Source organism: Melopsittacus undulatus, chromosome 11, assembly GCF_012275295.1.
Source record: "Melopsittacus undulatus isolate bMelUnd1 chromosome 11, bMelUnd1.mat.Z, whole genome shotgun sequence".
In the NCBI taxonomy this organism is placed as follows: Eukaryota; Metazoa; Chordata; class Aves; order Psittaciformes; family Psittaculidae; genus Melopsittacus; species Melopsittacus undulatus.
Genome location: NC_047537.1, coordinates 12,631,929 through 12,643,630, shown reverse-complemented (window position 1 = coordinate 12,643,630; position 11,702 = coordinate 12,631,929). Strand labels below are relative to the sequence as shown.

Here is an 11,702-nt window from a genome sequence, read left to right as displayed (position 1 = left end):
CCTGCCTGGAGAGCAGAGCCCACAGCTCCCAGCTGCCCCCAGCCCCTCCCCGCCCCATGCTTGGACCCGTCACTGCCCCTTCCCCTTATGGCCCAGCATCCAGCAGTGGCACCAGCCACAGCTTCAGCACCCCCACACCTCCTCCTGCACCAAGACCTGTGCTGCTCCCTGGACACTCCAATGGGACCTTCAGCTGCTCGGGAAGCAGTCGACCCTGCCCGAGTGCCCCGGGCCAGCAGCAGGGGTCAGAGCATTGTGTGCTCCAGCCACACATCCCCCCCACAGCTCCCTTATCCTGGATCCAGTTCAAACCAAGAGGAAAACAAAAGAGGAAGAAGGGAAAAGCAGCTTCCAGTCATAGTCTCATTTATTAAGGTCTATGCCAGCCTCAGGAGAGAGCTCTTCCGGTAAGTAAACAGAGCAGGCGGCCGCATCTATAATGAATAAATTTATTGTCTTACAAAAATCATTGTCTAGAAATATGGGTATACAAGAAAACAAGATATTTGCAGTCAGATGCCTGGTGGTCAACAGCCAGTTTGATTAAAAATATCCAAACACACAACAAAACCTTTGCGACGGATGTTAAAGCTTTTAACCAAAAAGGAAATCCACGTTGTTTGAGCGTGTGGCAGAGGAAGGTTCCTAGTTAACACTGATTCATTGTCACTAATATCCATAATACCACTTGGACTAGAGAGGTACATGATATGAAGCACAGTCAAAATTAATACATTAAATCATCGTTATAGAGGCAAATTATATATGTAACATTGTCTTAGTACTGTAGTGTCTAAGGCACTTTCTGTAATGTCAGTTTCCAGCTATTTAAACAAAAGGCTAAACTAGGGCTGTAATACTGCTCCAAACAAAGAAAACAACAACAAAAGGATTCACATCCACTGGCTTGTTTGTTACCTGCAGGTGGGGGCACCCGCGGCCCCGGACCCCGCTCTGGGCCAGCAGTTAATAAATAGCGGTGCTCGCGCCGGCCCGGGGCTCTCCCGGTGTTCACATTGAGCGGTCCCATGCGGGATGGGCAGAGCCCGGGGCTGTGCTGCGCCAGCGCTACCGGAGGAGTGCGGAGAGCACCGCCCGGTGGTGAATGTGGACGCTGCTCGCTCATCCCTACGCTTCCCCTAACGCTTCCCAAGGCCTTTTCACAGTTCACGCGCTGATTGTGTGCGACTGATCACAACGAGGAGGAAAAGAAAGATACGGGTGAGGTTTGGTCTTCAACGATCCCGCAGCTCAGCGTGCCCAAGGGCTGCCGAGCACGGGAGGAGGGGGGGATGTTGTCTGTACAAAGCATGCATCGTCGTGACACCGGGTCTGTCCCAACCACCCACCCGCCGGGAATGAAGTTTCTGTGGTGATTAAAAAACAAAAGAGTTTCATCCTTCACATGATGCTTTATAAAATGGCTTTACAACGAGTATCTGGAAAAAGAGATGCACTGAACAGAGACGATCCCGTTTTGTTTGCTATATATAAAAAAGCAGTTGTACCTATATCTGAAGCAGGGTACAGTATGGTGAGGCTGGAGAGCCTTAAGACATAGTTGACCTACGATACGTAACCTTGTAGTAGCATGCCGGCGTTCCGTAAGGCAGGTTGAGGGCCACGTGGCAGCCCTGGTGCTCAGGAGAGTGCTAGTGCTCCTGCGCCCGCTGCGGGAAGGTCTCTGCATGCCCAGGGACGGGCTCTACTCGGCCGGGGCCGCCTGCGCCTCGTTCACGTCGCTGCCTTTGCTCTCTGCATCATCATCCGAGAGCTCCAGAGAGGCCCCTTCGATGTGGAGCTGCCGCCGCCCGGATCGACTCGAGGAGAAGGTGATGGGCCCCCCCCTCCTGCAAACAGGCAGCACGCAGTGAGCACCCATGGGCTCTGCTCCAGGCCCTGAAACCTCCCCCCCGGCCACGGGCTCGCACCGTGCCCCAACCCTGCCGCTTCACTCCTATCAGCACAACTGTGCAAGGCCCAAGCGGCTTCAAGTGTTTTCTGTGCAGGAGCACCATGCCCAGACCCAGCAGGACAGAGCAGGTGCTCCCAGTGGACATCAGCTGCTTGCTGTGCACTGCTCTGCCTCCTGACATGGTTTCTGTTCAGAGGCAGCATCACTGCTGCCGCCTCCCATCTGTACCCGGTACAGCCCTGATCCCAAAGATGCTGAAACGCTCCCACCAAGGTGGCTCAGGACAACAGGGATGGGAACCAGCCCTGGCAAAGCACGGCTGAGCTGCCTCCTCTGTCGTGTTCATCTAGGGCTGTATTGAGCTGTCAACCCCAGGGGTTGTGTGAGCCCCAAATTGCTCTGGCACAGGAGGTGCCGGGAATGTGCCTGTGGTCTGGCAGCTCCCTTGTTCATCACGGGGCTTGGGCAGCAGCTCCCAGCAGGCTCCAGTTTGCCCCAGCTCTGCTGCTGCTCAACAGCCAAATGCTCCACAGGGACACAGGGTCCATGGGCACCCCAGTTTCACCAAGCACCTACCGTAGCCGGTTCTTCAGGGTGCTGACCTCCCGGCTCAGGCCCTCGTTGGCCTCTGTGGCATCGTCCAGCTCACGCTGAAGTTTACGCCGGGAAGCGTTTGCACGCGTGGCTTCTTCCTCAGCCTCCTCCAGCTGCCGCTTGAGCTGCTTCATTCTGGCATTGGCCTTCTCCATCTGAAACAAACCCACACCCTCGGGATCAGGCTGGAATCTACAGCCCCAAAACTGGGAGGGAACCAGCACCTGCCCTCCCAGTCCCCCTGGCTGGAGGTGGACAACGGGCCCCCCCACAGGCTCCTGGGCACACTGCAGAGCTGCAGGGAGCCAAAGAGCCCATCACACAGGACCCACACGGGGAGGTCTGGGCTGCTGGGAACTCAGGCTCCAGTGGTTTAATGACAGCCTGAGAGAGCTGGGCTGGGGCAGCCTGGAGAAGGCTCCTGAAGGGGAGACCTTAGAGCAGCTCCAGTGCCTAAAGGGGCACCAGGAAAGCTGGAGAGGGGCTTGGGACAAGGGCCTGTAGGGACAGGCCAAGGGAAATGGCTTGAACCTGCCAGAACAGGGGAGACTGAGATGAGCTCTTAGGCAGAAGCTGTTCCCTGTGAGGGTGCTGAGGCGCTGGCACAGGGTGCCCAGAGAAGCTGTGGCTGCCCCATCCCTGGCAGTGTTCAAAGGCCGGGTTGGACACAGGGGCTTGGAGCAAGCTGCTCCAGTGGAAGGTGTCCCTGCCCGTGGCAGGGGTTGGAGCTGGATGAGCTTTAAGGTTCCTCCTAGCCCAAACCAGGATGGGATTCCATGGTCAACGTCGATTCCTCTAGAACCTAAAAATGCTTCTTTCTGAGCCCTTTCTGCTCCTGGAATTGGCTTATTTGCCTTTTCTGAGCAGCAGGCCTCAGAAGCCCAGTCCTTCCACCCACCTGCTCCTTGTACTGGTCCGCATGACGACGCTCGTCCTCCACCTGCATGAAGACTTCTTTCAGTTTCTTCTCTGTACGACGCACCAGTTTGTTTGCAGCTGCTCTCTCCCTGCAACAACCAAAAGCCAGGATTTGTCCCAGCACTTGAGAGCCAGGACCACCAGCACTGCCCTTCCTGCAGGGCTCTCGCCTCCTCACATAACTGTTGCTCGAGGCCCCATAACATGCCTGCCACCACCAACAGAACTGACTTAGTGCGCTGGTGCTTGGCTGGAATGCAGCTTTGACAGCATGAACTCAGCACTGGAGCAGTGCGAGTGTGGTCTGCAGGCTGAAGAGAGGGATACAAAAGTGCTTCTTCACCATGAGATTGAACAGAGCAGCTTTAAAGTTACTGCTCACCAGCAACATGGTCCTTCCACAGAGCCAAAGGCACAAGGAGCATGGAGATGATGTGACAGCCCTTCACATTCTGGGACTGTCAGCCCTGGGCTGCCCATCTTCCTTCCTTCAGCCAGAGAGAACAGGTGGCTCAAGGGGATGTTTCATCTTGTCTCAAGGTACTTCTGCAGCACCATGTGGCCCCTGGGCCCAGTTAAGTAGCAAACTGATTCTGACTTTTGCAACCCTGGCCATTTCCCAGCTCTATCGCAGTGTGTGCCCTGAGCAGCAGGTTTGCAGGTAACCAACCCTGTGCCTGTGCTCCAGGCTCCCAGCTCAGCCCTACACAAACCAAGACACTGAGGTTTCAGAGACCTAACTGACAGGACTCGGGCAAACACCTTCCCCTTACTTGGCTTCCTGCTCGAGCTGCTCCTCGAGCTGCACGATCTTGGCTTCTAGGGTAGAGATTGTTGCCTTGAACTTGGACTTGACGGAGCCCTCCAGCTCCTGCAGCTTCGCTTTCAGCTCCTTGTTCTGCCGCTCCAGCTGCTGCCGCGCGTTCTCGCTCTTCTGGGCTGCGCTCCGCTCCCCGGCCAGCTCCGAGTTGAGTGTGTCCACCTTGCACAGGGAACAACAGAGCATCACTGGGGGCTGCCCACAGGCACCACGGCACCCGCAGCACCACCCGCGAGGGCTCACCTGCAGCGTGGTCTTTCGGAAGCGCTCGTTGAGCAGCTCCATGTTGCTCTGCTCTTCCTCGAGCTCTTCCTCCAGCTGGGCAATGCGAGCCTCCAGCCGGCGCTTCTCGTCCAGCAGCACTGACCTAGAAAGGAAGTATCTGGGTCAAGACCTGTTCAGATCTGATGCAAAGCCACCGGCCAGTTTGCTTCTGCTGCTGGAGGCACTGCAAACTGCACGAGCAGCTCCTGTGTCAGCAACGCTCTTCAGAACAAGGGATTGCTGTGATGGAGACAAGGCAGTGCAGAACCTGCAAGCAGGCTACTGCTGGTGTCCAAAGCTCCTCAGATGCAGTTAATACATTGGCAGACTCACTTTCCTGAAGCACTGTTTGCAATCTCATCAGCCAGCTCATCCCTTTCTTGCTCAGCGTGGCGACGGGCCCTTTCAGAGGCAGCAAATTCCTGGGGTGGATCAGGAAAAGATTCGTTACTGCATTAGGAATCTCAAAACTTCTCCAAACAATTTAGCTTCTGGGAGATGCTGTGAAGTGTTAAATATTCCTGGGGTCTTTCCATGGATAAGCAGAAGCTGTAGGCGCAGGACACATCACCTTGATGTTTCCCCCTGAAACTGCCATGACTACACTAGGTTTACTTCTGGTCCCTGAAGCGTTCCTTCACGAAGTTAAGGACAAGTATCTGTGAAGATCAGTAATATTCAAGCCCTGAACTGCAGAAGAAAACCACTGTCACATGTGAACAGACACTTGCAGTGTAAAGTGGGCACCAACTGAAATAAACTGTTGAGGTTCTTACAGGGCATTTGGCATGACTGAAAGTAGAGAGTAGAAATCAAAGCTTTAGCACTATGGAATCAACAGCACTGAATCTCACCTATAAACCATATGTAATGGCAGAAGCACCCAAGTGTTTGCTAAGAAGGGCAGTTAAATGCATGACTGACAAGTCTGAACTCCACAAAAGAAGGAGGTGGAGAAGCTCCAGGGTTCAGGTTATCCATAAAGACTCCTTTATGGACTCATTTATGGATAACTTTATGAGTGACTGCTCCAGCTTTGGTCTGCAGCTACAACAGACCAAGAGAGGCTGGCTCTCACACCAGGCAGTTCTGCTGATGTCTGACCCTGAGGCAGACCAAGGAGTGACAGGAGATGGGTGGCATGTGTCAAGATGTACAGCTCACACATGAATTGCCAACAATGGAGCACATTAACCCTGCCCCTAAGAGAAAGGGATGAAGACACCCGAGGGCAGTGACAAACCTGCACAGACTGAAGTGCTCCACTGAGGTTCTGGAGCTGCTGTTCAGTGTTTTCACATCTCCAACACTCAGTTTTGGTGCTGGCACAGGGCCGTGCACCTTTCAGAGACTCTTGAACAAGTTTCAGTGAGGTCTCACCTCTCAAGCAATGGGATGCTTTCCAGCTGCTCAGGCAGAGGAATGGAGCCCAGACTATCGGAATGATGCCATGAGAAGTTCGCTAATGCCCTGGGGCAGGAGGTCACCCAGTTCTCCTGCTCCTCTTCCCCTGTTCAACTCACCAGATGGCTTTGTACTTGTACTCTGATCTTCACCTCACGTGAGCAAGAAAAGCAAGTTTCCTGGATTTCAATCTCACCTCTTGGAGCTGAAGTATTTCTGCTTCAAGACCTTTGAGCTTCTTTTCACTCTCTTTGGATTGTGCAAAGATCTCATCCCTGGACGCACGGGCTTCTTCCAGCTCCCGCTGATAGTCTTTCATTTGAGCCTGCAGTTTGGAAGGCAGGAAGGAAAAAGCCACATTGCATTAGGACAAGCACGAGAACTGTTGGCAGCTCTGGAGTGTTTTGACCTTTTGGTTTTGCCCCTGTGAGGGTGCTGAGGCGCTGGCACATGGTGCCCAGAGAAGCTGTGGCTGCCCCATCCCTGGAAGTTGGCCAGGTTGGACACAGGGGCTTGGAGCAAGCTGCTCCAGTGGAACGGGTCCCTGCCCATGGCAGGGATTGGAATTGGATAAGCTTTACGGTCCCTTCCAACCCAAACCACTCTGTGATTCTACGATTAAGATGTCAGACCTTCCTCCCAAAGTGGCTTTATTCCATTTCAATGCATTTTCAATTCTTATTTAATAGTAAAGCTTTGTTTTCTCATCTTCTCATCACTCAATTTCTTGTCAGAGATACCACATTAGAAGACTTTGTCTCATTTATCTGGTGTATGTCTTGTAGGAAAAGAACTCCAATACAGAGCTGCTCAACTACATTTGTCATGGAACTGATGGAATGGTAAAGCTGTTGGATTGACATAAACAATTTACTTAAATTAAGTAAAACCACCCAAACTTCTTACAAGTGTTCTCAGTGCAGCAGCCACCCACCTGTGACATTCACTGTGCACCCCCTGAAGCACATACTCACACTTCCCCTTTGGGTACCAGCAGGTCTGACTTTCACCTATGCTCCCTCTTCAGTGAGGGCTCAGTCCAGGCCTGCCCCCAGGCTGGGGGAGGCTTTGAAGCAGGATTGCCAAAGACCCAAGGACAGGGCAGAAAGGCAGTTTCAATTTAAAAGATGCAGTCTACAGAGCAGCCCTCAGCAGGACCTTGGGCCAAGTGTTCAAATGAAAGTGACTGCTGGGGACAACCCTAACCCCTTATCAAAACTAGGATGAGAGGAGTTTTGAGCAAGTGCTAAGCTCAGGATGGATACTCTGACCATCAGCACAGTCGACTCTGAGACCCCTTTTGCCTTCAAATGTATGTGATGAGAAGCAACACCCCTGACAGATGGCCACTAGGAGAGAAAGCAGCTCTCTGGATGAGCTGTGCTCACCTGGAGCTTACGTAGCTGTTTGATTGCCTCATCCCGAGCCTTGTTTGCAGCCTCTATCTGCCCTTCCAGGTCTTTCAGATCCATCTCCATCTTCTTCTTGGCTGCCACAGCCAGAGCCCTCTGCTTGCGCTCGTCTTCCAGCTCAGCCTCCAGTTCTCGTACCTGTGACACAGAGGCATGGAACAGGTTCAATGAAGCAAACACTGACCCCCAACAAGGTGGCTGGTGACTCCAAAAAGCCTTGGAAGAGCAGAACTGCCGTCACTCCATTGGAAAAGCCACCAGAATGCAAGCTGCATGGGAGGACACTGCAGATAAAACTGAAACCATAAATGGGAAGCAGAGATCATTGCACTGACAAAAAATAAACCAAAAACGGTAACTCAGCACCTGAAGCATTTCCATTTCAGCTGTTCAGCTCCACAGTGGTCAGCATCTTGCCCAGCACATCTACCCACATTCAGGTATCACCCGAGGGCAGATCTCACTAATTCAGACTGAACCACCAAGAGGAAAGTAAGAAGTGGAATCACCTAATTTTCTCCAGAGAATTAAAAAATCATTCCTTTAGAGATATTGGGTGTTTTCACCTCAAAACTTAATGTCAATTTAGCACCAGCTTCTCTTACAAGCATGAAATACTTGAATATTTCTTAAGTCTCTCCTCATCTGCTTTGTGTTACTGGAATTCTCAAGTCTGGCAAATCTGGAATCACTGCCACAACTTGCACTTAGGAAACTGTTAACTTCATGAGAGCCGGTCAGCCCATCTTGGCATCCATGGATTTGTTCCTGCAGATTAAATAGGATGAGCTTGAAAGTCCACATAACGTACCCCTGCCCTTGAAGTACAGCCACGCAGCAGTAACCAAACCTCTGCTTGCATGTTGAGTGGTTCTGGAGGCCCATTGGTGTCAGTCTAACACCAGCACTGAGAATGGCCACTGCTCAACAAGACCTGTTCTGGCGTTTGTGAAGACCAATGACCGGGATTTCTATAGAACAGAATCTTTAAGCAAAGAGGTTTATTTTTCTGGTAGCAAGCTATCACTGAAGCCACCGAGCTTTGACAAAAGATCCTCACACCCTTTTCAATGTGAAGTACAGTAAAACAGTCATACCTGTTTGACCAGCATCCTCTTTTTCTCTTCATTCTGTTCATCTCTGGCTTGCAGATCTCTCTCGAACTGAGCTTTCATAGCTTGCATGTTCACCTCCAAACGAAGCTTAGCATCTTCTGTGGCCTGCAGTTCATCTTCCAGTTCCTCAAGTTGAGTCCTCATCTCTTCAACCTGTTGCTCTAGAGTTCTTTTTGACTTCTCCAGTTCATGGACCTAAGCCACAAACATGAATCAAACCCTCTCCTTCAGGTCTCTCAAGGTCAGCCATTATTAACAGCAAAACAAGGCACTGTAGGAACTCAATACACCACATTCTTGTGATGCTCTGAATGGGACAATGAATCAGAAGAGGCACAGCAGCATCTCTAAGTCTGTACTAGAGAACCTAAACATCTGTGCCCATGAATGTGCAGATTTCTTGTTCAGCCTGGAGAAGAGAAGGCTCTGGGAAGAACATAGAGCAACTTCCAATACCCTAAAAAGGGCAACAAGAAAGGGCAGGTAGGGACAGGCCAAGGGGAATGGCTTGAATCTGCCAGAACAGGGGAGACTGAGGTGAGCTCTCAGGCAGAAGCTGTTCCCTGCGAGGGTGCTGAGGCGCTGGCACAGGGTGCCCAGAGAAGCTGTGGCTGCCCCATCCCTGGCAGTGTTCAAGGCCAGGTTGGACACAGGGGCTTGGAGCAAGCTGCTCCAGTGGAAGATGTCCCTGCCTGTGGCAGGGGCTGGAACTGGATGAGCTTTAAGGTCCCTTTCAACACAAACCAGTCTGGAGTTGGAGTGATGAGCTGTGCAATGTCACACAGAAAAAGCAGCAACAAGCCAAGCTCTCAAGCACATGTGCCACCAGTCATTCTGAGCCCCATGGGCTCACCATCTCTCTACATCTTTTGAAGAGGGCTGATGTTAATGGAGACCAGCTCTTCACTCTGCCCATTAATATCTCCAGAATTTGGGGTTATGAACCAACTTCAACAAGTTCAGTTTGAGTGTCACGTATGCTTCTCCAGGCACGGAGGTTCCCTGTGTTACTTCCTGCGTGGGATATAACAAAATTGAGTGAGGAAATGTACTTACATTTTTGCCCACATCATCTTTAGAGCTCATTAAATCTTCCATATCTGTGCGTAACTGTTTGTTCTGTCTTTCGAATTCCTCCTTAGCTTCCAGGGCTTCTTCCAAAGCCCGAGCCAGTGACAGTGCTTTGGTTTCCTTCTCCCTTGCTTCTGCTTCAGCACGATCTCTTTCCTCTGCATATCTGGCAGAAATATTCTTTTCTTCTGCTAGCATCTGAACACAAGAAACAATTCGTCCATCTCATACATTCTATAACCAGTCACTTCCTGCCTGAGGTGTTTTAGTCAATGAAGTGATCAAAGTGCTAGTAAGAAAACAGCCACCACTGCTCTGGGATGAGGTGAGAAAAGGAAGCTACAAACCAAGATTAAATCATTTTAATCTTTCAGTCTTCACATCCTTTCCTAGTTTATTTTACTGATTGCAAATAATACTCTAAGGTTCTATTCCAATATAATTTTCTTTTCGTGTATCAATCACTTGCTCTAACAAGACTCAAAGCTGGCATTTAGCTCACTGAAGTTGTCACAAGGGACTTTTAACAAAGCCAAGCTGCTCACAGAAGTTCTATCACTGACCACACCACCAGACCCTTCTGAACACAAGGCCCATCTATGCAGTAACAATGTAAAGAAGATGCCATTTTAAAAGCACACAAAGCAGGAAGATGATGGAATTCGAGTACCTGATCAAATTTCTTCTGCTTTTTCTCCAAGTTAGAAACAATCTGGCGCTGATGATCCAGATCCACCATCAAGTCATCCAACTCCTGCTGCAGGCGATTCTTTGTCTTTTCCAGTTTGTCGTAAGCCATTGCCTTCTCCTCTAGGCGCTGGCTCAAGGACTCCATGTCCTTCAATAATTTCTTCTTGTTTTCCTCCAAGCCTTCAATGGTTCCCAAGTCATCATCTACCTTCTTCTTAGCATCAGCCAACTGCAATTTAATAAAGGAAGATAAAGTTCTTTAGAGCACCATGAGAAGGGAAGAAAAGCAGTAAGTCCAAAATGCAAAACCAGAAGCAGATGTTACTGCTACAGTAACACAAAACCTGCGAGCAAGCAGGATGCTAAGTAGGGGAGAGTCCTGCCCCCTGCACTCAGCTGCACTGCATATTAGTGCAATGGAGAAAGACCATAGGATATTTTAGTCTGAAATCTGGTCTAACACAAGTACAAATGACATGACATTCTCTCACAAGGCCTGGGACCTGATTCCTCTCACCAGAAACGTGTGGGCCTTGGGGAAGTCCTATTTTTTACAACAGTTACCTGCAACTGCAAGGCGAGCATCTGCTTCTCCAAGTTCTTTCTGGCCTCCTCCTCCTCTTCCTGCTGCTCCTGCAGGTTGTTCTTCTCCTCTTCCAGCTGCCTAATCCTACTGCTCAGGTTGAGTTTCTGGCGGGTTTCTTCCTGAAGCAGCTCCTGTTACATAAAGAGGCACGTTCCCAGGTCAGTCTGGTTCACAGTGAGTGAACTGCAGCACTGGCTGACCACCCTCCATTACTCTCCATGAAGCATCAGGTTTGATTATTACTCTCATAGCATTTTTGTACTAGGATATGCTTAGGAAGATGTCTGTAATTTGGGTTTGCACCAATCATTTGATTTGGGTACACTTATGCCTTTACAAAGCACAGTTCTGATCAGGGAATCCACACCACTGTCTAGAAGTCAGCGGATGACACTTTTCCATCTTCAAAGCAACAAGCACAGAAGTCACCTTCAAAATTTGTTTCTCTTCTTTCAGACAAGCATATGAAGCACCTCTTTGAAAATATCTTGGAAGAACTGAGATGCCCTGGAAGAGGGGATTTGGACAGGCCAAGGGGAATGGCTTTAACCTGACAGAACAGGGGAAACTGAGATGAGCTCTTAGGCAGAAGCTGTTCCCTGTGAGGGTGCTGAGGCGCTGGCACAGGGTGCCCAGAGAAGCTGTGGCTGCCCCATCCCTGGCAGTGTTCAAGGCCAGGTTGGACACAGGGGCTTGGAGCAAGCTGCTCCAGTGGAAGGGGTCCCTGCCTGCAGCAGGGGTTGGAGCTGGGTGAGCCTTAAGGTTCCTTCCAACACGAACCACTCTGTGAACACATAGCAGCAAATCCCACAATGACAGCCTGCCACATTGCTTACATCTTTTGCCACACTGCTTACATCTAAAGGTCAGTTTAAAGATAGCTGTAATCTGACAGCGGAAACTTCTGTCATAA

The 11,702-nt window shown here is 50.7% G+C and overlaps 1 protein-coding gene across 2 annotated transcripts in view; it reads right to left on the bottom strand.

Annotated features, from left to right (window-relative positions):
* Positions 1-349: 349 nt before the first annotated feature.
* The window catches only part of MYH10 (myosin heavy chain 10), a 93,365-nt gene continuing 82,012 nt past the window's right edge, over positions 350-11,702 (bottom strand). Inside the window, exons 29-40 of one of the 2 annotated variants that reach the window (XM_005141404.4) lie at positions 10,768-10,920; positions 10,184-10,432; positions 9,499-9,711; positions 8,425-8,637; positions 7,304-7,465; positions 6,112-6,240; positions 4,845-4,933; positions 4,491-4,614; positions 4,201-4,409; positions 3,408-3,516; positions 2,492-2,664; positions 350-1,850 (exon numbers count right to left, since the gene is read on the bottom strand). In XM_005141404.4, the coding sequence (XP_005141461.1) occupies positions 1,706-1,850; positions 2,492-2,664; positions 3,408-3,516; positions 4,201-4,409; positions 4,491-4,614; positions 4,845-4,933; positions 6,112-6,240; positions 7,304-7,465; positions 8,425-8,637; positions 9,499-9,711; positions 10,184-10,432; positions 10,768-10,920 (1,968 nt within the window). In that variant the 3' untranslated portion in view covers positions 350-1,705. The remainder of the gene's footprint in view (positions 1,851-2,491; positions 2,665-3,407; positions 3,517-4,200; positions 4,410-4,490; positions 4,615-4,844; positions 4,934-6,111; positions 6,241-7,303; positions 7,466-8,424; positions 8,638-9,498; positions 9,712-10,183; positions 10,433-10,767; positions 10,921-11,702) is intronic. The other variant, XM_034067867.1, reaches the window with a different exon arrangement.